This window comes from Larus michahellis, chromosome 13, assembly GCF_964199755.1.
Source record: "Larus michahellis chromosome 13, bLarMic1.1, whole genome shotgun sequence".
Taxonomy (NCBI): Eukaryota; Metazoa; Chordata; class Aves; order Charadriiformes; family Laridae; genus Larus; species Larus michahellis.
In genome coordinates, this window is record NC_133908.1 from 10,056,656 (window position 1) to 10,084,461 (window position 27,806).

Below are 27,806 nucleotides of genomic sequence, written 5' to 3' on the forward strand. Positions count from 1 at the left end.
TTTCAATTGTAATGATTTGTGGATATGAGGTCATTTAGACCAGTCTACTTTCCTTTCGCCAGAGGAAATTTGTAGCTTTTATTTTCCCTCCCTAAAGCAATGATCACATGCTGTTTGCTTCAGCACTGGGTGTTGCAATACCTCAGTGAATAATATACAAGAAGCAGAAAATAAACAAACCCACTATGCCTGAGGATAATGCGTGGTGTGTTTTTCTTTAGGATGATTAAATGTGAATGCATGTCATAGGATGTAGGGATTGCTCTGCCAGGAACCCACGAGTATGAGAGCGTACAGCCCTCCATCTAGCCAGGCAAATGGCCACAGAGTAGGTTAAAGCAGCCCCCAGGCGACCCAGCATATGCACTGGCTACTCCCTGGCTGCTGCATTCGTCTTTTTTTCCTGTAAGAGACAAGCACTTCATAGAATCCTGGGTCAAATTCCATACTCTCTCACACCTAGGAAGTTTCACCGAAGAAAACAGATTTCTACCACAGAACCAGGAAGCTTAATTTGGCTTTGCCAGCCTTTCACCAATACTCCACCACTAAAACCATAAAAGAAGCCTTCGAGGTCAACAGAACAGGCCACGCAGTTCATGCCTCAGGGGATGGTCCCACACAACTTTCACCAGTGGGTGTCAGCTGTCCCTTCCTATTGCAGTGTCAGGAAAACAGTTAAAACAATTTTCTTTTATTTTACATGGAATGACCCTCCTATAAAGCAAGGCTTCCATCTGATGCCTTAACTGCACAGATCACCACTGTTGGTAGATACAAGAGACTGTTCAAAACTGAGACTGCTTTGGAGTATCTCCCATTGCTTTTCTTGCCTTTGATGGTGGAGAGGAGGAAGCACACTGAACAGTGCTGATTTTTAGAACATAAGTCAGCCCTACACTACATACATCTCAAGACAAGTGACCACAAGGAGGCAAAAGCCACTTTTAATTCTTGGTTTCTTCAGCCTCTTGTGTTCTTGTATCTGGTGCAAAGTAACTTTAAGCAAAAATGCAAATCCTCTTTTCATCAAAAAGGTGTTTCAGAACACAGAGCAACCAACATACCAATGAATGTCAAACTATTCACTTCAAATAAATCAGTCACCTGTTCTCAAAACCAAAGCCAATCCATTTTGTCCATAACCGCAAGTCACACAGGCAACCACTGACATCCCACATTACCATTTCTATCTATTGCACCTCTCAGCATGCAAATGATATCCTTGCCTAGGCAGTCAGATTAATTTCTGAGCAAAGAAATACATCATCAGATTTCAACAAGCTTGTTTATCTTCAATTAACTTTTCAGGAGAATAGACTGCAAAACAGACCTTCAAAGGGTGATCCCCTCTCCCACCCGCCCAGAAACACCCAGATCATTGCCTTTAGATTTCTTCTTTCACCACAGCTACGCTCATTATGTGAAAAGTATTCTGTTTCTACTATTTTGCGAAAAAGGATTTTCAATAAGAGATAAGCAACATCGTCAGAAAAGACTTCTATAACGGTGGTTTCACTCAGTAAACAGGTGTCTTGGAGATTATCTCGCCAACTTAACCAAAGCTGCAAACATCAGAACGATTCTGGGACGGCTAAAATCCCCCTTTTTTAAAATAAAAGCCTTTTATCTGCCAAGCGACACTTCCTGTTCTAAAGGCTATTCTGCTCGGTAGTTGTCAACTATGTATTAATCTAATTCATATAAGCCTTAGAAATAAATACTTTCATGTGCAGAATCTTTTGGGAAACTCTGATTCCCTGAGGCTTTAAAGAGCAATTGTTGCTTATCACCGTGGAAATTTCCCTTGAATTTAAAGCCTGGTAACCATAAAAAAAAAAAAAAAATGTACATCAAATATTTCAGTGATTAACAAGTTTCCCAGTCTCTGTCACCCTCAAAGGATTTTCATCTGATCATTAGGGAAACCACTAAAGAAGAAAATAAAAGGAAAGTGATCTGACCCAGTAAGGCAGTTCTTGTCTTCCCAGGTCCTGTATTCACCACTCCTGTCCAAAATAATGGCACTCACTTCTGATAGTCGCTTACAATCAACAGCAATATCAAACACATTAGGCCTTATTTTAAAGGGTATATGTGTTGGCAAAGACCAGAGCTACTTAACTACAAGTAGATAGTTAAACCCCTCCCTAAAGAGCTCTCATAACAAAACCACTCTGTGTGGGAGAGCCAAAGCACTGCCAGAGCACTTAAAGAAAAGTAGGTAATTGAAGTTTCACTATGTTTAAACTCCATGCATGTGCAATAAAAAACTGATTTTAAAAGCCCTGTAAAACACAGAACTTTTCTGGTGTCTTACTGTCTGTCATTGCACAGAAATGGCCCCACTAAAGCAGTGCATTGTCGTATTTTGTCCACTGTTGCATAATGTGGGCATATGATAAACGGCATAGCACACATGTTAAAAGCCTCCTAGTGAGAGGCTTCCAATTCTCTTCACAGAAGAAAGGAATGCATTTCAGTGACTAGGAGCAACCTTCAGCGCAGATTAACTTCAAGCTAGTTGAGATTCATCCCATATCCCCAAAATCTTTGTGTGCTACCACATTAGAAATATGCAAAACCAGCCTACTGTACCTGAGTATGAACTGATCCACCGTAGAATTGTTGGCAATTGTCACATAAACATTCACAACCTCTCCTTGTTTGACAGGCTTTGAGGGCAACCAGACAACAACATTACTATCCAGCCGTAGCTCTGTTAGCTGAGAAGTCTCCTGGCCTCGATAGAGGCTGACAGATCCGATCCTCTGTAAGTGGGACATGGTTTCATCCATGCCATCTTTTCCTGGCCGGATAGCATTTCCTTTCCTTATATCCTCAGCGGTACACTCTCCCTTCTCATCTCCTGGTTGGATAGTATAGTAAAGCTCTACAGGGCTCCCTTCAAACTGATCTGGTGGCTTCTTACGGCCCGTGACAACCGTGGGGGGGTTAAACCAGCTTGGCAGGAGCTCCAGCTCTGCCACACACAACCCCAGATCCCCTTTCAGCCTGCAGCTGCCTCTGACTTCCCGCGTCTCTCGGAAGGCAAACACCCGCAGGCAGGGCAGCCGTTCTGTGGTGCTGTAGTCATCCCAGTCCCTGCCCACGATGTAGAACAGGACCTGGACTTTGGGCTTGCTCAGGTAGATTTTGTCGCTCATTATGTAGGCCTTAAGTTTCCAGTTATAAGCAAACTTGTTGGCAGATCCAAAAAAGCTGGAAGTTAACATTAGGTCCTGGGGCACAACTTGCTCCACAGAAAAAGGTCCATAGCTGGCATTTAATATTGGTGGTCTCTTGGCTTTATACGGGAAGAACGACTCCACCCTGGACTGCAAACTGGAATTTCTCATGAAGTCCTGGTTGGCTTCTTTGAGAAAGAAAGATGTCTCAGCACTGAAGATCCGATAGCTCACAGGTAGGTACGTTGGTAATGAAGAAAATCTCTGATTATTGTCCAAGACCCCTCGACACTCTGTCACTAATAAAAGAAAAGGTGATGCGAGTTAGATCAATTCTGCATATGGATTCAAAGGGACATTTACCACAACTTCAGTGGAGCTGCCTGTTAAATTAGGGACAAGCATTATTTCATGCAAAATATATTTACAGTGTAGCTACATGTTTAGATGTAGCTAATTCTTTTTTTTTGCATTATCTTCACAAAAGAAAAGAAAATGCAGGCTTTAGTGCCACCTTGCATTTATCTATGATAAACATTTTGTCACACATGCACACATACATACACAGGTGATGTACAAAGGGGTGTATGCAGCACGATTAATTATTCATACTCCCGCAGGGAACAGGAAGGTTCACAGACTTGCCCCAGTAGCCATTTCACATGGCTCAACTGAACTGCAGCAGCGCTTTGCTAATGCACAGCAAACATACAGCACTCAGTGAATACTTTGACTATCACCTGGATAAGAAATAAATAGGTTACTTGTCACTCCTAAGCAATGTCTCACCTCCCTAACAAAACTTCAAAAATTTCACAAATCAAAGTCAAAGCCTTCCAAAAGCAAAAAAAAAAAAAAAAAAAAAAAAAGTGTCTTTTAAACCACATATGTGCTCACTTTCCCCACTCTTCTCCTGGTCATACCACCCCCCTTCTAAACTTTCCACCCACTTAGAAATTTCTCTCCTCTCTTTCCAATCTTTCTTTTCGGTTACAACATGCATAAGGTATTCAGTACATTGGTACGGTCCACTGAACCACAGCCCCCAAAGGGCTGCTAATCACTGCCCCTGCAGGAACACTGGCCAGGAGATCAAAGATAGTTTCTGTTCTACAGCCAAAGACAGAAATTGCTTTTCTAAGAACTGACACACACACACCCCATTTCACTCTCTTCCTCCATCAAGAAACCTTGTTCTTGTATTACTATTTCTAGCACTATGGTCTACACCTCTGTAATTTATTATCAACAGTACCTAAGCTTTCCAAGTTATTGAAAGACAGATGCACATCACAGGCTAGAAATGTTTCGACAAGTGCTAATATATAAGATGCACACAGAGAGAACATACATAATGGCAAATTTTAAGTTTCAGCTGAATATCAGGTTCCTTTTGACCTAAAGATTGTTTTCCTATTATAAAGATTAACAACATATATTCTTGAAAGACAAAAATGATTGTCTAATTAGGGTAGATAATAATAGAGGTCAATTAAAATACATGTAGATTACATAATGCCACTCACAACCCATCTTCCTAAACCATACTGAAGAGATTAGCTATAGAATCATAGAATGTGTTGGGTTGGAAGGGACCTTTAAAGGCCATCTAGTCCAACGTCCCTGCAGCGAGCAGGGACATCTTTAACTAGATCAGGTTGCTGAGAGCCTCATCAAGCCTGGCCTTGAATGTCTCCAGGGATGGGGCCTCCACCACCTCTCTGGGCAACCTGGGCCAGTGTCTCACCACCCTCATTGTAAAGAGCTTCATCCTAATGTCTAATCTAAACCTGCCCTGCTCTAGTTGAAAACCATCGCCCTTTGTCCTATCGCTACATGCCCTTGCAAACAGCCCCTCCCCAGCTTTCTTGTAGGTCCCCTTCAGGTACTGGAAGGCCGGTATAAGGTCTCCCCGGAGCCTTCTCTTCTCCAGGCTGAACAACCCCAGCTCTCTCAGCCTGTACAGAACGTAAGTGAATGACAATGTATCTAGTGCTAGACTGTCTTTAGTATTTAAAAAGAGACCTTGCCCTCAGACATATGTCAGTTCCACTGTCCTTGGGGAATCCCACCAGAATCAGGATTTAAGGTTCTGTGTAAGTTCAGCTCTTTAAAGAAGAAAGGCGACCGTAAGGGCAATGCATAATGCACAGATTCATGTGAAACTCAGGAACGCCTAAATGTCTCTAAAAACCCCTACAGAGACAGACTCTTTTATCAGCTTTCTCACAAAGCTCTGCAGCTTGAGGATTTTTGCAAATAATAGACTCACTGTTCTTCTAGCATGGCTGGCTGCTAGCATGTTAATTATGCAGTCAAATTTAATTAAATGTTTTCAAGTAATAAATAATCAATATCTGTCATTATGCCAAATGACTACTGCTGAGAATCAACTTCACTACAATCCTGTTGAGTGTGCACATAGTGCACTGGCACCACTCGGGGCTGGGAAAGCGAATAGGTTCAGAAGGCAGGTGTTAGGCAATTAAGAAAAAAGGAAAGAAACAAACATGGAGGAGGGGGGTATCAGAGCTCTCAAAGGATAGCAGCCATAAATTTGAAATAAGGAGTCAAGATGTGTTCACTCATGTTTAATTCATGCACCACCACTGGATGGTAGAATTAGTTCCCACAAATGAGCAAACTGCCATGACTGGACAAAAATGAAAATAAAAAAAATTAGAAGGCAAAAAGAGAAAGAGAAAAAGGTAACAGGCCTGTCAATGAAAACACCAGCACGTACTCAATTACCAGCACAACACCCTTTCTGTCAAGTAGATTCACATTTAAAATATAACATCAGTTTAGCACACAGGTACAACCCTCTAAGTCTCCAATACCTGGCATACATTTTAATTCTGCTAGAAAGGAATCGACAAATGCCACCTCCTGAGCTGATTGATTTCCCCTTAGCTGAATCAAAATATTAGTCTGTTTGGGTTACATCCTGAATCTCTATAACACTGAAATACGGAATGCAAAGAAGATCCACTTTGGACCACAGACCTTTCAAGAAAATGGCAAAGCCTACATATTTCTGCTGGCCCAGGAGCAGAACAGGAACTTGGTTTACTGAAGCAGTAGCGGTCTGGTCTCCCTTTCCTCTCTAAATCCCTTCACCTGCCCTGGATGAGCCTGCTGAGATTTGGTCAGCTTCCCGCAACCCTTTGCAAAGAGCAATCATCAACATTTACATGTCAGATATCACCGTTCTTTTAAAAACACCTGGTTTGCTACACAAGAAGTCAGCTTCTTAGTGGTCAGTTTGGCTGCTGAATTTGACTAAACAAATCACTAGAATTTTTTTGTTAGGCAACCTTTTGTCTCAGGCCAAGAGCCTTGTAATATTAGAGGGCTGCAAGCTCTAACTAAAGTAAGCACATAAGCACTTCCTTGAATGTACGCATTAATTGACTTAAGCACACAGGTCCATTTTGCTGAAGTGTTTCCAGGATTGGAGATACTCTAGATTTGGCACTATTGCTACTGAGGGAATACCTTTGGCTTCGCTAGATCTGCAAAAACCAAAAATAAATTCATCAGACTGCAGAGACAAGTGAAGTCCTCTGACGTCAGCGGGCTGTTGACCAGGATCTATGCTTAAAACTTAACAGCTGTTTTTCCGCAATTCCCAGGACCTTTGTTGTAGCACGTTATCCTCAGACAGACAGTGGTCTCATTTTTGCAGGCACTCCATTTATCCCGGATCAATCACATGGATGAGGTTATGTAGGACCTGGCCCAATATTAAGAAAAATAGCCATGCGACTTTGGCTTTAATAAGCTGAAGACAAACAGCAAAACCTATGTGGTCAGACTGACAGCAAAAAGAAGAAAAAGGTTTGCTTTTTTTATTGTAGTCTAAAGATTTCCAACCACTTTCATACCATACATAATGGAGTGCTATATTTCTATAGTGATGGTTGTACTTTAGACTATTTATTTAAGCACTTTAAGCCTTTTACTGATAAAAGTGGTAGTTAAAATTGTCCCTTTTTTTTTAGAATCCCAACCACGTGCATCAGCAACTACAGGCCATCATTTAAGGGATTTGATCTATACTCTTCATCTCTACCCAATAACCTTCATGTCGTGGTATAAATAATTACCAATGTTTCCAGAGAACATTTTTGTATGTTCTGAGCTTGATCAGCTCAGCTATAAAGCTCTTTAGTTTATCAGAGAATCTATTTAAACAAGAAGCCAAGGTTTTCCTGAGTTTCATATCACAAGTTATTATTTTAAATAATCATTAGTCATAAGATTACATTGCCTACCTGAAAAACAGACTGCCTGTTAGGAAAAAAAAAAAAATAAGAAGCTGTGCCTATCAGTGCTTTCAGGTGCTCTGGAATGGTTTCCTCCATTTCAAACTTTTTTCTGCTCAATCACTGAAACACGTTTCCAGAGGTGCATATTAAAGCAAGGTATAAATTTAGGAGTTTTATCCCTATGACAGTATCAGTTGTGGGAGCAATATTTTACTGGTAGTTCAGCTACTTATGTGGGCATAACTGTACCGGTAAAATGGAACTGGGTCACTGTGACAAGAGTGCTATAAGCGCATTTATACAAATATAACTTACTCAGATCATGGAAGAGAAACCTCCTCAAACAGTTTAGCTAAAGGGTGTAAATATATTGAGAAAACCCTGTCCTGGATGCTTCATCTAAGAGTCTTGATCCTTAAAGCAAGCTGCTTCTTGACCTTCCAACTGGGTTCAAATTAAGTGGAACTCCCATTTCACAAAGGCTTTTACAGGCTGAAATGGAAAGCAAGAATATGGGCAAGGGTGAGAAAGAAAATGCAGAAACACTGTTTCGGCACTGAAGACTAACTCTGATTACAACAGGCCTGATTTACAAGTAGGCAGCAAGTGCTTCACCCTTCTACATTATCAAACAAGAGTTACAACGTGTCCAGAGATGAAGTCCAGCATGGAAAAGATTAAGAATCATCAAACAAAGCTAGCATTAGCCAAGAACAAAAGTTAAGGCTTACAAGTAATCACTCCTCCTTTGTAACAGCCTGGTGACTTTTTAATCCTTCTTCTGGCATCATATGCTTCTGCAGCACTTCATCTGAACCCAAACAGGCATCTGTTAAGCACATCACCGGCTCCAGTGTGACAGTCCAGCTCAAATTCCTATAACCTAGCAAGTTCATTTTTGGGGCTGGATATGAAACGGTGAATTCTGATCTGTATTATTATTTCTTGGATTCCAGTGTAAGAGGAATTTTCTTCGGGGGGGATTTCATATGGAGCTGGAGCTCTGGGTGCTGCATTCATTGGAACAGTCATAAAAGCTTAATATTTTTAAGCCATTCTTTTATGAGGTTGGTTTGAAACAACTTTCTTTTGGACTGGGAATTAAGGACTTAGATTGTGGGTGGGAGATCACTGGCCAATGGCCATGTATCTTCACTGACTGATGTTTGATGAGCCACTGAGCCTTCAAGGAAACCATCTGCCTGTCCCCTCAGCCAGAAGGCTCTAAGCCAGAGAAAGCCAGCAAGAAGCAGAAGACATCTGCCTATGCAAAGGAGTCATGTGAGAAGCTTTCTCTGCACCTTGTATGGCCCTCACAAAGGCACATCTATGATTATTTCTTCCAGGAAGCAAACAATATGAAAAGTGGTAGACAAGTTTCTATCCCTCTGTCTTCTCCTATTACCCTAGCACATTAGTACAGCTGAAGCTTTCACCAAGAATCCTGTAATGCAGGATCTTCTCCTTCATTTTTATACCAGCTTTACCCATCGCCTTAATCCTCCATTCCTAAACTATAATTGAATGCTGTACCATGTTGATTCTTTTGGGCCCAAATTCCATGCCACTAGAGTTCATAGAATCACAGGGTTGGAGGGGACCTCTGGAGATCATCTAGTCCAACCCCCTGCCAGAGCAGGGTCACCCAGAGCAGGTTGCACAGGAACACATCCAGGTGGGTTTTGAATGTCTCCAGAGACAGGGACTCCACCACCTCTCTGGGCAGCCTGTTCCAGTGCTCTGCCACCCTCAGGGTAAAGAAGTTCCTCCTCACGTTTAGGCGAAACTCCCTGTGCTCAAGTTTGTGCCCATTACCTCTTGTCCTGTCACCAGGCACCACTGAAAAGAGCCTGGCCCCATCCTCCTGACACCCGCGCTTTAAGTATTTATAAGTGTTGATAAGGTCCCGCCTCAGCCGTCTTTTTTCTAGACTGAAGAGACCCAAATCCCTCAGCCTTTCTTCATAACAGAGGTGTTCCAGTCCCTTCATCATCTTGGTAGCTCTCTGCTGCACCCTCTCCAGCAGTTCCCTGTCCTTCAACTGGGGAGCCCAGAACTAGACACAGTACTCCAGGTGCGGCCTCACCAAGGCAGAGTAGAGGGGGAAGATGACCTCCCTCGACCTGCTGGCCACACTCTTCTTGATGCACCCCAGGATGCCATTGGCCTTCTTGGCTACGAGGGCACATTGCTGGCTCATGGTCATCCTGTTGTCCACCAGGACTCCCAGGTCTCTTTCCACCAAGCTGCTCTCCAGCAGGTCAGCCCCCAACCTGTCCTGGTGCATGGGGTTATTCCTCCCCAGGTGCAGCACCCTACACTTGCCCTTGTTGAATTTCATAAGGTTCCTCTCTGGCCAAATCTCCAACCTGTCCAGGCCTCTCTGGATGGCGGCACAGCCTTCCGGTGTGTCAGCCACTCCCCCCAGCTTTGTATCATCAGCAAACTTGCTGAGGGTGCACTCTATCCCCTCATCCAGGTCATTGATGAATACATTGAAGAGGACTGGACCCAGTACTGACCCCTGGGGAACACCACTCATCACTGACCTCCAACTAGACTCTGTGCCCCTAATCACTACCCTCTGAGTTCTAAGGAAAAAAGCTAATATTAATTTACAGCACCACCACCACCTAAAATTCTGCAAATCCTGTAAATATTATCCCTCCTCTTTACATAGACTCCTATTCCCATGCATGCATACACGCAGAGAGGCTACCTGTACTACAAGTGCATTATACAAACCATCCTCTTGCAAAAGTCCCCACCCTTGAATTCTCTTCTGTGACTCCACCTTCAACCACAAACCTGTCCTGCCCTTTCACAGCAAATCACATATTCCAGCTCAGGAAATATACAGAGTAGAGAAAGAATAAAAGTAGAAAAGATGCGTTCAAATCAGCACAGATGTTTCCTTCACCACAAAATGTCAACAGTTATGTTTTCTGGTTCATTTTCCCTTAATTTTCTATACTGACACCACATTTAGTGACTTCAAAGTGTATAAAATCTTTGTAGCAAGTATTTTGCTTAGAACTAGAGCTCAGCAAATACTGCAAGAAGTGTCAGGATATTCATTTAAGACTTCAAAACAACCTTAGCTGTACTCTCGTTCCCTCCAAGTTCCCTTTTCTTAACATCTAGAAAAAGGAATTTTGCCATTAGAAAGGCTGTGTGGAACTTAAAGCCAAACAAGCCCAAATTCAGAATATGGAACATATTTTTAACTGCGAGGCTGATTAACCATTGCAACAAACTACAGAAGGGAGCAATGGCTTGTCTGTGTCTCCACATCAAAACTAGATTCCTTTCTGAAAGGTACTTTTTTCTCAGCACAAGTTACTTTTTAACTACAGGGATAACTGAAGCCTCATACTGCTTTCTGGCTTAAAATCTATAGTTCTACGACCATTCAAAAAAAAAAATCAATTGGAAAACCTACATGACAGGGTAATTGCAGAAGCCACGTTTTCTATTTCTTATGCTTGCCCATCAGATATGCTTTCTCATCTAGTGAGAGAACAGAGAGACTCTAACTAATTACACATAGGCAATGTCAAGTGTCAAATGCTTACGGTGAATGCTTGAGACCAATTTGTGAAGTTAAAAAATGAACTGTGGAAACTAATACGTCAAAGAAACCCATACAGCAAAAGTCTGGGGGAAACTGCAGCCTATTCTCAAATATTCTCACAATGAGGACAATTTTGTCAAATAAACAATTGCTAACAAAATTATTTTCTCAGTTCTTTTTAGAATTCAGGTTTCATTAAACTGAGACTTGAAGTCAAAGGGTAAGTTTATAACTGCAGTGTTTTAGCGATTGCCCTGGAATGGCATATTCCTATTCACATATATGGGGGTACACACCCTTGGCAATCAACCAGACATTTTAAGCCCAGATGTAGATGGAACCTTATTTACAAAAGAACAGAGTTCAATTAAACCACATCTGCATAAAGACTGTCAGGAGACACTATAATCCATTATTTTGAACAAATTCCCTATTTTATTTCCGTGGGACAGGTTAACTTACTTCATTCAGTACATTGGTAATGAAAAACTGCAATAATATTCTGTTAAATAGGCTTCTCTCACATACTGAGAGTATATCCGTTATTTGTGGATTTAATACAGAAGTGAACACTTCCCCTGTTCTTCTCCAGCAGAGGCAGAACATAGGCATTTCAGGACTGTAAGGAAATTACAAAAGTACCTAAAACAATGAATGAACAAAGTTACACCAGGAATTTCTGCACTTCTTTAAAATACAGAAACAAAAGGAACTGTCACTGAAACTAAATGATAGGAATTCAAAGTGGATTAAAAAAAAAAAAAAATTTCATACAGTGTATGATTGGATGACAGAGCTCATTGCCAGGGAGGAAGGCACAGAGGCCAAGAACTTACCTAGACTTAAACTGATGATTTGAATGTTTGGAAAGATACACAGACCATCTAGAGTAGTGTCATTAACTACATGTAAAACTCCTTGTATTTATCTATTAGAAACACGGATTAGACCTCTGCATTATAAAGCATTATCCAACATCTGTCAGATTGTTCCATTTTCCTTAAGATTACTGACACGACAGGCATGTGTGTATAAATGACAAATAGCTGTTTTGTGATGTATAGCCTTTTCACAAACAGAAAGAAGAATCTTTAAAGTCTAATTTGGAAACACAAGGAAAACCTTCAGAAAACTGCACATTAGAAACATATTTCCAATCTTTAAGTGACAGACTACAAGCTCCAATTTTTGACGGTCGTAGTTCTATATATCTCACCCTTTGACTGCAGAAGTTCCAAAATATCCTTTCATTGCAAACCTATCTTCTCTATCACCCTCAGTTCATGTAACTGAGACGTGTTAGTCAAAGACTGACATTCAGGACTGAAATCTATAAACTGTTTTCTCAGACTGGCTGATGACCTTAGAAGTCTGTAGAACAACAGTGTATATGCAAAGGTCAGTGAAGGTTTCAGAAATCACTCCCACTCCCAGAGCTGACATTACTGATTCTCTGTACTGCTGAGGCCATCTGACATATTTAAGCTAGTTTACTGTTTAGAATCAAAGGTAAATATCTGGAACTTGAATTTCCACTAATGAAAGCTTTTGTTAAGAGATAAGGTTTGGAAAACTTCTATATAGACACCATTCAATTACTCAGACTTTCTTCCCCTTGCCAGAAGCTGCAAATGTCAGTGTCCTGGGAGCAACATACAGCAGGTAAAATGTCACATGATGGCCTTTCGTTCCAACACTGTTTGTCTCATTGTGGTAAACTCCACGGATTCTGCATTCACTCATTGTGTCAGCACTAAAAGTCCAAAGCAAATAACACTTAAGCTGATTTTGTCCAATAGCTGTAGAGAAGAGGATAAAGATTTAGGGCACCAGAGGTTCATTCCCAGCTCCACTGAAAACATATGGTAGCCATAGGAAGCCCCTGCAACCCAGTTTTTCCAGTGATAAAATGAGAGAAGCTATCACTAAAGTCTGATAGACTTGTGATTAAAAAACACATTGAGTTCATCAGACAAAAAGACTAGGTAAAACACTATCTTTTTTAATTATTATTATTTTTCTTTAAAGTAGTCAAAAATAACCCAGTGGAAGTCACAAAGCTGGGAATAAGCAAACAATATGGTCAGTATTTTCTAACTTAACCAGTAACTTTTCACAGATCTGGACTGTTTATCTCCCATTGAAGACACTCTGCTGAAGAGCTCTAATTTTCATGGAAGTACAATTATGGGAAAGACAGAGGATGTCTCAAATTTAGCCCTACAAGAAGGCTCACAAAAACCCCCATAAAATTGTAAGCCTTGGCCAGAACGTCACAATTATCAGTTACATGAACATCACAGTTCGATTATTCTTTTCTTTTTTTTTTTTTTTGATCACTGAAGTGTCATAAATATGGGAACATGTGAAATGGAAATTACAAACAGGAAACAAATAGTTCTGGCCTTGGCAATGTATCAATTCTTTGTCCTGTGTCTCTTTCTCTAGTTTTTAATAGCACTGTGCTTTCCTCTGCTGTTTAAGTCTTCGTTAGATGCTGATAGGCACTCACTCCTCCGTTTAGACATTAAATTGCTTTACACAAGCTCCTTGTTTAAAAAGAGATTAGGGTCCTAGAGCCTAAATGGTGCAATTTGCTCAGCACTCTCCGCTGCCACAAAAATCAACAAGAACTGAGTGTACAAATCTCAGTATGAGCAGTGCTCAGATCCATGCAGGATGGGGCCTTCAGCTACACAGGTGTAGAAAGAAGACATAGCAGATTCAATAAATAAGTTACAATGCTTTTCCCCTTACCACTCAGTAAGAAAAAGGAAGAATAATTTCTCTTGTAAATAGGTATATTTTGAGAGGCTAATTAAAAATAACGCCAGCCAGTGACATAAACAACAAGACTTTGTATTACGTTAGTGCCAAAAGGCCCACACTGACATTCAGTGTCCATTGTGCTCTGCATTACACAGGTATAAGGGATATTACTCAAAAAGCTAGGTATAACCTGGCAGCAAACAATTTGAAGGCTGAAACGGAAAATAGGATTCCTTACCATCAAATCTGAACCAGGCTTTCCCTAGGGTTAAAGGTGTACTTTTAGCATACATCGTGACATGTTCGTAACTGGCATCTCACATTTCAGGGCCTGTATTCTCATGGTCCTGGACTCTGCCATGAAATAAACCCCTTCCAGACCTACCATCCCACCTCAGCAGTTAAATACACAACAGATGGAGGAATTTTACCCACCATTTAGATAGGGAACTGAGGCAGTGTAACTACATTGAGTTTTCCAGGAGTTTCTATCAAAGCTAAGCTCAGAAGTCAGACATCTTTAGAGTCATTTGATGTTGTTATCCACAAATCCAATCCTTCCACGTCCACACCTCCTTTACACACAGACTGATAACAAACACGTCAGAAGTGGCATGCTTTTTTTAGAGGTTAGCCAATTTAAAATTGCTCTGGCCAATAATCCCATGCAAGCCAAGGGGAACACTTTGCAGCAACAGGAATTCCTGACCTGTGAAAAGAGTTGCAGATTTGAGCATCACATCTGAGAAACAATTGTTTTCAAGATCATGTATTTAAAACACACCATGAAGCCCCATGCCACTGGAAATGCTGAAATAAGTTTTTAGCTCTATTGCCTACTCCTCAACGCAAACGCCCTATGTTTAAAAGTCAATCTGAGGCCCAATAACATATCACCTGCCACACGGATTCTCTGGGATTTTGCTTACACGGCTGAGAGTTTTGCGTGCTCCAACAGACTATGCATCAGCAACCCTTAGATACTGTCAACATAGCAAACCCCCTCCCGGAGAGCAGTTTCCTTTCTTCAGTAGCACTCTCCTTAGACCTGTCATCATAACGAGAACATTTACACAAGAACACTGATAACTGTCTGAAGGCATATTTGACTTGGATTAGAGGTAGTTTTAAACAACTGCCTTCAATAAAACTTCAGCTTCCTATCTCAGGGTCTTGAGGGAGTTCTACTTTTCAGAAGAAGAAAAATGTTATTAGCAAAAACTATTTCCATCGTCCCACCCAGTACTCATACAATTCCTTGTTTTGTTTGCCTTAATTTAGGTCCAAATCTGCAAAGCTTGAGCTTGGTAGCAGACCTCTCAATATACCTTTCAACGTTCAAGATCCACACACAGAATCACACAGAAAAGATTTTGACGACTGCCTAAGGCAGTGCCACACCACAGGGCAGTTGTGCTGGTTTGCATTCTAGGGAGATAGAACACAGCAGATGACAGATAAATCCAACTAGCTGCATCCAACGCAAAGCAGGAGACGGTGGCATTACACTGCACGTGCATCAGGTGAAAGCATCAAAGCAAGACAGTCTAAGAAGGTAATAGGATTAAGAATCTTAGCATTAATGTATGAAACTTGGCAAGACAAGGTAGCAAATGCCTCCAAGATTAGCCTCTAGTCTGTCAGTTTTTCCAAATGGTAACTAAGTGCCTCAATCTCTGCTACTGGGCGTCTCCAGGAATTTATGCAAATTTGGTGTAAAAATATCTAATTTGTGGAGAAAAAGACCATGGAAGTATTGACTTAAATTGCAGAATTTCACCCTTAGAAAAGTGTCACCATTGGTAAAAATAAAAAAAAAAACAACAATACAGTTCCATAGAAGTCAGAAAAATTACTATGCGCCACACTAGCGATGTCCAAGCCCCAAAGATTTTTTTTCTAATTGCTTCCTGAAAAGAGGTTATTATTTATATGAAAATTTAATTTAAGAGTGAAGACAGTCACTTATACTTCTTCACTCTTTCCTCCTCCTCCATGGAAGAATTTGGAACAGTAACAGATGTAATGCATGCACATTTTTAATACTCGCGTGTATTAAATACTTGCATGCATGCATGCTGTGACTTAAAACATGCCAGAATATTCCAATATCCTGGCTACAACCCTGCTAAGCATCTCCATTTCAGAAATGCAATGAGGATTTATGAGGAGATTAATTGAGAAACGATGCTGAGGGTGTGGGGTACAGCTTTGCCTGTTCGCGAAATGAACTTAGCATCACCTTTAACCTCCAAGTAATTCTTTGTCACGGAGCAAAAAGCAACTCATCATACCAGAACAGCAGCAGGACAGAAACCAAGCTGAAAACTATCTGGTTAAACACCTTCTTTCCCAGGGATTAATTAAAAGAGATGGTTAGAGCACTGGTGTTATTGTGGTCATAGCACCTCTAAGGGCTGCTTTTAAGGCGATCTCTTAAAAGGCGACCTTAGCTGCTGCTGCTAACAGAGCAAAGGCCAGTGGATACTGGGGTGAGCAGCCGCTCCCCAAACCCCGAATTTCTCTCCAGTAACCTGTCCTGACTCAGAAGCTTTGCGACAGCATCCCAGCTCTCCGCAGCAGCCACTGGGTGGCCTGTTTGGTCACTACTGGTACTGAGGGACAGGAGCGGGAGGGAAGAGGGTCCTTAAACCCCAGTCCCGGCATCAACTGAACTTCGGCCATTCTGTAATCTCTTCTCTCCAGTTTACCTGCAACAGAGAAGTGAGCGGGTGAAGAAATGACATGAAGAACAAAGCACTACAGTGGTTGTGGTGTTAGCACTGGGTATGGGAAAGTCAAAACTACAAGAGAAAGAATGAGATCCAGAAGAAGGAATCCTCCAGAGGGACACAAGCAGACCTGACAGAATGCTAAATCACAGTGAGGAAATGGAGAAGAATAATTATGTACATGTGTGTTTAATTCTGGTTTTACTATTCAAGGTAGAGGATGATTTAGAAATCCCTCTCTAAAGTCTCTTTTATTTGCTCTAATTGTCTTGCTATAATCTGCATAGAAAGGATCAAACCAAAACACAGCATCTGTGCCATACCTGAGGAAAGTGTCTGGGAGAAGACACATCTGGCAATTACAGTTTTGGAACTAGGATGCAGAAGCCAATGAGAGCAAATTCTTCTTTCCAAGACAAAGTTTGTACCAAAGGAATAAATTCAGAAGCCAAAAAACAAGGCATGCTTAAGATGAAGATACCTTACAAGAACCTCGATCCAGTGTACAAAGCAGAGCAGTCTGGTGAGTCTTCAAGAAGGAACGATGGAGTGCATTATGGAATGAGGCAAAGTTGGCCTGCACATCTCTGAAGGCATCATAAAGCAAATCTGTAATTTCTGGGGCTGGTAGAATACAGATTCTTTAAGAATCCCACCTCACTGTTGCATCTCAAATGTCCTTAAAGTCATTGGCAAAGACAAATGGCAATGAGGGATGCAAGTTTGTTATGCTGAGTGCCACAAAACTGCACAGAGCAAATGACTTGCACCATCTTTCTAAGAGGTTGAATGTGTCATGCTCCTAAAGTGCTGCTGCTCAAGAATCAGCGAGACGTCCCTGCAAATCAATGAAACAGAGCCTTGCCTTCTGCAAGTACTATTTTTGTCCTTTCCTAATATAACTTCCAAACCTTCTTCCTCCCCCATGTCCCTGCCACAGATCCCTAATCCAAACAGCTAAAACCACAGAGTGCCTCCTACATTTTTTTCCAACAGGTGCAGTCCTTAAAGATAAAATTAATTTTTCCCTTTCTTTGAAAATCATCTTCATTCAGCCTGGCTCCTAAGGGAAATTAATGAGTGCTTGCTGAATATCTTTACATAAGATCTCAGGATTTATGCTCCTCTAAGGAACAGAGAAGCTGATGTGCCTGGCTAAAGATGTCTCAGTACAATGAATGCTGTCTACTCACTACTGGCAGCATTGGCCCCACTAACACACTGTTGACTTTGCAGTAGGCAACCACATCAGCTCTGGTGACAAAGCGACCAGCAGCAGAGGATAGGGTTACAGCTGAATAAAACCTACTGATTTTATTCAGAATCATGATTCTGATTTATTCAGAATCAGAAGCATTCAGGGCTCTGTTGTCAGCGAGATGCTGCAAGACTAAGGCATACTAAAAGTCCAAGAGGCTGTAAGACCCTGGCTTTGAGCACAGCTTTCACTGTGCCCTACAGTGGCCCTGAGCCACCACACATGGTTGTCCCCACTGTCAGCAGCCATGACTCTCCATGCTAATGCACGGGAGGGAGGCCTGTTGCACTCATACAGTAACACAGAAACAAGCCTGTTGCATGCTCCTGCGTACCCACATGTATTTTCTCATATTGATCTATATTGGACCCCAACTGCTCATTCCCAGGCAGTGTTTCTCAGAAAAGCCTCTCTGCTGTAGGAATTTCATCACTGACTGTAAATTCAAGTTCCTAGTGAACTCCACTACCACAGCTTGGCCTATAGTATCTGATATAGGCTCCTTTGGAGTTAGAAAAATTCTTTTGCTAGTTCTTACTTACATAGAAGAAATAATATAGTTCCTATGTAACAACAATAGTATGTATCATCATAATGAAATATGTACTCGTGCAAGCACACATGCAAAACATTATTTCTGCACACACATAAATACAGTTAATTTCTTTATGATATGATAAACTGTAAATCCAACTCTTGAACTAACTCTCACACTGACTGGTCAGAGCACGTCTGAGCAAGGAAAAAGCCAGATACCTTCTCCCTGCTGTAACTTTACTGAAGCCAGATATCTTACATCAAAAAAAGACTGTAGTCTAGCATGGCTATTGGATCAAGACAATAGGATTTCAGCAATGATTAAAGATGCCTGTGGCTTCTGGGCACGAAGGAACAAAGGAAACCCTTCTTTTGGAAGAGGGGTTAGACAAAATTCACTGCTGCCTCCACATTTGCAGTTCTGTCTCCTTCGTTAGTTAACAAAAGAATAGACTCAGATTAATTAAAAGAAAAAGGAAGCTATTACCATACTGACCAGTTTACAATGCCTATCCTGCAATTCCTTTTGACTCCATGTTTCCCCAGGTAAAGCTAGCCAGCTAAAGCAGAATGGTAAGAGAGCCACTACGTCATGCAAATTCAAGAACCAAAATTTTAATGGGAATCATTTTTGCTTTCAATAAACAAGTATAAAGCCAATGCCACTCTGAAGTCACAGAGTACTATATTAACACTCTTGTCAGCTGTGGGGCTTCTGGACTGCTATATATATTTTATTTTTTCTTTTATAAGTATATTTAAACCCATCCACATTTCAGTTTGCTAAAGCTGTTTAGCCACGTATGAGCTCCATTCATGGACAGCTGTAATGAGTGTCACATGCTGTAACCCAAGCAGGGAGTTGCACTAGTTTGCTGGAGATCCTCATTCAAAAAGAGAAAGAGAACAAGAGTGGGTTTAGAGATGCTGTAAATACCAAGCTGCTCACTATGAAAACTAATGCATGATACATTCCTTACAGAAAGACAAGGCTCGCAAGTGGGGTAGGGAGTAGGAGGGAAGCCTGTTTACACCAGGCTCCCCTGAGCTAACAACTTATTTGTTATGTTTTACTTTAGAGGCAACACCATGCATTTGAATTAAAAGACAGATATAAGCATCCTATACCGTTGACGTATACAGAGAAGACTATGTCAAATGCCTGCCCTGTGGGCTGCACAATAAAAAGCAGAACAAGTCTCTTCTTGGTATAAATTTAAAAGGAGGACCTACAACATGGAGAAATCTTCAAAGGCCAGTCAGGTTTCCAGTCCAACAACCCTGCCAAGTGTTCCTTTAATCCTTTATTTACCAGTAAATCTGCTGCTCTGTTCAGTGGGCTTTTACTGGTATTGGGTTTCAGCTTGAAACCCAAAAGCTGTAAGCATATGCTGTGTAGCCCTAATGAGAAACTCAATCTATTAATGGGCAGACCTTCTCCACAGGACCAGGTCTTGGCAACATGAGTCAGTTCCTGAACTTTCACCTCCCACTTGGCAGCATACCAGACTAACTCCACATCTCTCAGCTGGCTTACATTATCAGCTCATTATTAACATACATCAGGGCCAGATCTCTTTTACATGCACCCAGCAAACAGGAAACTACACAAGGGGAGGGCTCCTCATTTTTGTCTGATTCTGGAGCTCATAAAAATGACTAATTAGAACCAGCCATAGTGGAGGCACTCTGCAGATTTGCTCGCATGTTCTCTGCCTGCATACCTTAGTCCTGACTTGGGATAAACACCATGAAATACTATGGTAGTCCATGGGTGTCTGCAATAATCAGGCATCCCTTCCCTCTGCCACAGTATCTTACAGCTCTTATCACTAAGAGTTTGTGTGAGGCAGAGATGTGCTATTCTCCTTATTTCAGAAAAGGAATCATTATGCAGACAGAATAACTAACTTGGTCTAACATCACACAGACTCTACAGCAAAGAATGCTGGGCTTCTTGAAATCAGTTTCTCTGCATGGACTCCCCCCTTCAGTAAAGAGAACTGTGGGAACTCTTTGCAGCTACTTTCAAAAAAGAATGGTGTATATTTTAGACCTACACGCTTGCATGCATTCACAGACCTAGGTTCAGAGTTTCACTTTGAAGTGGCCTGCAAACCACTAGCAATGTACACACCACTCTTTGGGAAAGCATTATAGGGAGTCTCTCATGATGAGTTGTCTCTCATCAAGCATGGAAGATGATTCTCTTGCGCAGTAAGCACTATCCTTAATGACATTCTACTCTTTGTTGTAAGTTGTCACACTTTTTTTTTTTCCCCTCCTTACACAATTAGTATTCTTTACTTTTGTTCTCTTGTTCCCTCTCCCTACCAGTCATAATTATCCTCACAAGATTTGGCAAAACAAAAAAGAATCTCTCTCCTCTAGCTGCCCGGTTCAAATCTGGTCCAGCCAGGCAGTAACTGAAAGTTGCATCAACCCGATAACTGTTTCCATATCATCTGAGCACAGACACCAGAGCACAATCAGTGCCCACATCAGAAAATGTAAATGGAGACACAATCAGGGAGCAAGAAAGGTCTGAAAAGTCTCCTCGGATCAGAAGAGGGAGGGGGGAAAGTATTAATAGTGTGGATTAAACTAATGCTGTTGCACAGCTTTCTGTACCTGTAGTCATGTTAGCTTAAGGTATATAGCCCCTCAATGCATAGAGCTGACACCTGTTTTGAAACAAAGTTTCAAGAAAACCAGCCTTACAATGAATCAATATAAAATCTGGCAAAACCTAAGAGCCTACGCAAGCCTCTAATTTTGTTTGGCTGCTCAAAAGGTAGCAATTTATATTACTTTTTCAAAATTAGTTAGTTAATATTATTTTTTCAGAGCTCATTTCATAACTTGCCTCCTATTCAGACTGAATTTATGCACAGATGCCCAGAGCCAAAAATCTGTTCTCATTTAACCCACAGCAGAACAGGTAAAGAGTAAATATATTCCACACAGGTTCTTGCCTTGCTGCTTCAGCCTCCCATAGCACGGCAGTAGGCACAATGGACTTAGTAGCTGCCAAATGACCTGCTGTTCCAAGAGGTTTTTGTTAGCTCTGTTCCTCAAAAAGTTTTCATGCTGGTAACTAGAGAAGAACTAATACAAAATATTCTTTCAAACGCAAAAGAGCTAGAAATGGATTTTAACTACTTAAATACACCATCTTTTCCAAAAGTAGATAGTCCAGAAACCTGCAGCAGTCAAAAACTAAGTGATTCTGTGGAAGCAATGGTTGATCAGAAATACAGAATGCTTCAGATCAACTGCTCAAGAATAAACCATACTACTTCACTGTAATTACACTAAGATGATAAACTCTGAATTCTGATAAAAGTTTTGATATCCACAGTAATTTTAGGGTAATCCCACAATAGAGACACCATATCTACAGTTCTCCCAGAGCTGCTGAATTACCTTAGGCTGCTCATTTCTAGGTAGATAGAGGCCCCAAGCAAGAGTTCTTCCGCAGAAAGAAATGCCCGGGGCCTTACCTAGTGCTCAAAAAAATGGTTTGGGACCTTTGAAAGGGTGGTCATGTAATGGAAAGTGACATCATTAAAATTATAAAACCAAAAGATATTAAGGTGCATCAATGCATTATGGTCAACTCAAGCAAAGATAAAATGTATATTCAAACATATTTTCATAAAGCTTTAATTCATTCATATTGTTCCACATGATAAGAGATGTCAACATTAACACAGGAGGTAGAAGAGGAGACACTAAAATTTGTTAGGCATTTGCTACCAGCCTCATTACAAAGAGTTGAGAAATTTTATTCTCAATAATGTTTTATAGTAGGTAAAGAAAGTCTGACTCCTATTATGAGTAAGAGTATGATACTAATCCAGTTAAGTCAATGAACTTTCTTGCTACTTGGGACTTTCCTTCTGACTTTCTTGCTATTTGGGACTGACCTGTGAAAATTTATGCAAGATAAATGAAAAACTTTTCTGATATATAAAGCTACACATTCTTCTTACAAAAAATAAACTGGATTCCAGCAGCATTTTAAACAGTTTCCCCAAGACCACTATGCAAATGCAACTCGTGCCCCCATGGTGGGCACCCACACCTAAGAAAGGGACCAGCCTCTTCACTTTGTCTTAAATACCTGCACAGGCAACCTGATTTCAGAGATGCTAAGATCGCTCAAGTCTCAGCAAAATTAGCCCCATTAAGAAACAAATCACAGTCTGGTGCCTACATATGGATTTTGCAATTTTATTTCAGGTAACCCAATTAGAAAAACACTGGCTCTTTTTCTTTCCTAAATGCTTTCAAATTAATGAAACAATCCGAATAGCAACGGCTGAACAAAAATTGGTACTTGATGGAATTTGCATGTAAATCTGCTGAGATTCAATTTTAAGTAGAGCAAACTTAAGCAAAATGTTTACTGCTCAGCATTTTAAAACTCCACACCAGTCTTATCTTACATTTAAAGGTTTTAGAGGCATTGATGCTACTTTTCATTAGTGTATATGGTGTCTTCAGGTCTAAAAGCTATAGACACTGCTTTTTGCTGAATAAGCTACCAAATATTATTAAAACTATCTATCTGCCCTAACAGCAAAGCCAAATACGGCAGATGAAGTGCTGACTCATGGCTGTCCTGTTATCGTTATCTCCTCGGTCTATCTTAGACCTTCCCATTGCACACTCAGTTCTGACACTGAAATGGCAAACAGACAGCTGGTTTTGAAGCCAAGAATCTGTCCTGCCCTGGCTATCAGCCAGCAGAGAAGCCCTTTGAGTAACTCAATCAGCAACTTGCCTGCAACCCCAAGGTTGCCTCTCCAGCAGGCCACATGGCTAAATGAGTTGGTCCACCTCCATACCTCTAAATCAGACACATCTTTCATCAATTATCTGAGAGCAAGTACTGGTATAAGAGTTAACCCTTCTCCCATCACTGTTCCAAACTGCCATCAAGGGATTTCTGCAGTGTAAGATACTGCAAAGCACAGCTGTGCAATGACTGTTAGTGCAGGGTAATCCTACAGTAACCAACACCCTTCTCCCTACCTGGTCAAGCCCCTGGCAGAGAGGGTATGGCTTGGTCATAGAAAAAACACTGCAACAGTCATTTAGTATCTGATCTGCATTAACTAGAATATAAGATGACTACTGCTAACACGTTCAAGAAAGCAACCTAAACAGAAAATAAACATTAATCCATTTATTTCACATATCATATTCTTTTTAGTGGGTGGAAATCTAAGGAATAACCTATATGTAAGTCTAAAATGCATGAATCTTATTCAGTAAGTCCATATTGACTAGTTAAGTATGCTACTGATTTCTAAAAGTTTAATGGCAGTTGTCAGAGCTACATGCAAACTTCCAATACTTACAGAAAAACTGGAGCTACACTTTCTGAAAATTTCTACCAACCTCAACCATGCACAGCATAGATGACACGTCTCCCTTCATCATTCCATCCATCCAGAGCACAGAAGGAAACCTGGTTCCTGCAAATGCTGTATCAGATAATGTATGTGCTTGGAATGACAAGAATAAACCTACTGAATATTTTTTGGCTGCAGTTACAGGACCAGCTCTTAGCTGTCACATAAACCAGTATCTGAATCTGATGTAGGCTAGGAATATTTCTTAAGATCAGAAAGTTTTAGCTTCCCCTTAAGAAAAACAACTCTCCCAATTTTCCTTCAAGTTTATATAGTTGAATTACCATATCTCCTTAAACAGCAACAAGCCATAACCGCAACAGATTTGTGAAATATTAGCAGCACTATTAATGTAAATAAATGGCTTTCTGATAGCAATTTTACAGCTACTAATACAACAGCATAAGCAAGCCTCCTTGATGGAATATTAGTAGTATATGTTGGCAGGAATCCATTTCATGATATAGTAAAGTAGGGAACTTCTTGGACATACTTAATTCCTGGAACTGGCAAATTACAGCATGAACAACTTTGTCCCATTAAATCTCCCTCTGCTCTACATTTTCCATTCATTTCCTTCCAGCCTCAACACTATCACCAACTCAAAGAGTTTCTACTGAACCATAACAAACCTCACAACAAAAAAACCTCAAGTAATAAAGAAGATAAATGTTTCCTTGGCTTTTTAAGACTTCTGCAGTTCTCATTAGAAATGCTGCTGATTGAAACAAGTCTTTAAAGATAAGCATAGTCTAATGGTCAGAGCAAACTGTAAATTGGCCCACCTGGATTTCATTCCTACGTCTCTAGATTATTCGCTAGGATACTAGATACTGATTGTTTTCAATCTCACTTAAGTAGTAACTACTTGCAGTAAGGATCTTATTCTTCATACAAAGCAGGATGAAACTCTTACCATGATTCACAAGCCACAAATAAATTTCCTGCTAACATGAGACAATACCCATCCTAGCCATAGCTCCATTCATGCTTTCAGCACGCTGCAGGAAAGAGACCAGACACACACACCCCACTACTACTTTTTCAGTCCTTCAGAACAGCCATCCCAATTGAAAAAATGCATTCTCAGCAGGAAATCACCAGATCTAAACATTTCACCCAGTTAATCTTTCTTTCTAAACCCCCTCAAATCCCACATTTTACGTACAAATCCTTTTTCCCATCTCCCACAATTCCCTTGCATCTACTATGAAAGCATCCCGAAACACTTGGGGGAGCAAAGCAAAACAGTTGATCAAAATCATGATTAACCCAGCATCTTTCCATGGTAGGTTTAGATCTGTCTAGGTTTGTGTAACTACAGATTTGAGAGGGATACTAGGTGTGTCAAACCTTACCAGATGGGACACTCAATAGCAAAGGAAAAAGCAAGCAAAAAGACAATTGCTTCAGGAAAAATTAAAGCCTGCCCCATGAGCAGAGAATGAACTTGCAGCATGTCTCCTTTTTCAGTGTGCCTGCGAGGCTGGATAAGACACTCTTCTAATGGATGACATTTATTTACTTCTGTTACAGTACGTCTGCCAAAGAAGTTCTGAGAAACATGAGTTAAGTATTTCCTTACTTAGGCATCTGAAATGTAAACAATCATAGAACCTTGCCACTATATACTAAAAAGTTATTGAAAATTTAACTGCTAGACTGCCAAAGTTAAAAATCATATATATTACTCCAACACGTTAAAACTTATGCTAGATGGAGAGAGTAGCAATGTGAACTGCTTTCCAGAATCAATTCCAGCTTTAATACACACGACAAAAATGCAGATCCATTCTGAAACAATAAGATAATACTGAGTTTTCTTTTTTGTGGGCTTTTCATTATTTACATCAACTGTCCAAGCTCTACGTGCAGCCACTGTTGGAATAAATGTATTGGTATGTCTGCATCTCCACAAATAGGAAGAACTCTGAAACAGACACGTCCTTTATTTATTCACAAGTACTGTTAATCACACTGTTGAAATTCCAGTTATTCACATTTTACTATTAGATGCATCAGCTACACTTAAGAAACACAGACCTGCTGCAGACACCTGTTATGCTTCAGCATCACTTCCCTTCCCAGTGGAAGTCAATAACCTTTCCATAGTTTTACAGATGGTGAAACTGAGAACAGATGAAAATATGCCCAACTCATGGCAGCAACAAGGCCCAAAAAAGAAAAAAAAAATAATATATCTATCAGATGCACAGGGTGGAAGGACTGACACAGACATTGCACTGCACAGGACTTGAGACACCAGGAAGAAAAACACTGTTTTGAGCAGTTTTTCGTGTTATGGGAAAGACAATTATATTCACATCAAAAGAATTTTACCTATTTTACATGTATCACAGGGGAACATCTAGATAGTCCTAAACCACAGGGAAGTTAACAACCAGATTTAAAATATAAATCCTATCCCAATTATTTACAGAACTTCCCCATTTCTTCCTTTAAAGACATCTGAGATTATTACTGCTCTATTTCTTGCCCCCACCAGAAATTTACCTAAATTTTGTCTTCTGGGTATGTAATCACTGCACATTAATGCGCCAGTAAAACAGAAGGCTGTTCTGGTGTTAAATTCCCTGGTTACCCAGATAACTGCTTTCTCTGTTCATTTGCTAGTTGCTAGGAATCCGAAGGTTCAGTGGTAATTGCAGTGGTTAAGACTTCAGTGTTATTGGAAATGAACCAAAGTCTCTGAAGTGCAGCAGGAGATGCAGGCTGCCTTAGTGCTTGTGCTGATAGTTTCCTTGCATCATTAATGGTTTATTTATTTATTGCCTTGAAATTTTTAAGTGATCCCAGAAAACACAATGGCCTCTTGCTTCAGTATGACATGCTCAGGAGATCTGGAGAAAAGAACATCCTAAGAGCAGAAAGAAATACCTTTGAACTCAAGGATGATATAATTATTAGAAGGAAAAGAACACAGCACATCATTCATTCTACTGCTTATTTTTGGTTATTTGTATTACACCAGATTGAAATAGAAAAACTAGTCTCTCTACAGATTTCTAAGAGCCAAACCAACAACAATGTATTTACATTCAGAGTATTCACAATGGGTTTTTGCCTTTTTTCTTTTTATTTAAATAAAATAATTCCTAGCGTGGTCTAGGAACCTCTAGATCGGCTCTAGAAAATCAAAAGAAAATACTAGAATCTCCTGAGAACCTCATAACACCGGAATAAACATAATAAGACAGGTACTATCCACATAAAAATGAAATTACAGCTTTTGATATGGTTGCACACATGCTATAAAACATAATACTGAATACATATTCAAAACTACATACAAAAAACTATGCCAAAATAATAAGGAAGAAGTCACAAGATTGATAAGTTAGGAAGTGCAAGAGTTTGATCTATATGTAATCTTAATATCCCTATGTAATTCTAGATTATATGACTACCCAGCAACTCACAGTACCCACGTTCATTGGATAAAATAGCATGAAAATAAACCTTCCCACCACTTTTAAAGACCTTTCTCTTCAGAGCACAAAGGCTTTGAAGAGTCTCAATGAAAAGATATTAAGAAAAGGTTATCAGACTAACCAGTTTCCTCTAATTTCTTCCTCAAACTGAATAGTGTTCAATTTTCAAAATGTAAAATTCAGCCACAGACAACTGGTACAGAAAATTCCAGTTCCAATTATGATGTATTCATAGTCAACAGGAAAAAGGCCCAATAATAAGAAATACCAGGCAGCCTCAACTCTAGATGGCGTTGCCAGCTCCTCTTAGATTTCATTAGCTTGCTCCAAGCATCAAACTCATTGTCAAAAAGAACTATTTATACTGAACTGGAAGAATTAGAGAAGTCTGTTTAGTAATTCTAAAAGTGACTGAATATTTTAAGAGTATGCACTCATTTTGTTGAGAATTACTATTATATTCCCAAAGAACTGATTATTTATTAACTATTAGAAAGTATTTATATATTCCTGCAGAGAATAATTATTACAGTAGGCATGAACTGTGAATGTTTGTAATTCATACTACATTGAGTAGGCACAGGCCAAACTATTATTTCATT

The 27,806-nt window shown here is 40.3% G+C and overlaps 1 protein-coding gene across 1 annotated transcript in view; it reads right to left on the reverse strand.

Annotated features, from left to right (window-relative positions):
* The window catches only part of TMEM132C (transmembrane protein 132C), a 223,039-nt gene that overhangs the window by 152,944 nt on the left and 42,289 nt on the right, over positions 1–27,806 (reverse strand). Inside the window, exon 2 of the mRNA XM_074606548.1 lies at positions 2,599–3,487. Within this exon, the coding sequence (XP_074462649.1) occupies positions 2,599–3,487 (889 nt within the window). The remainder of the gene's footprint in view (positions 1–2,598; positions 3,488–27,806) is intronic.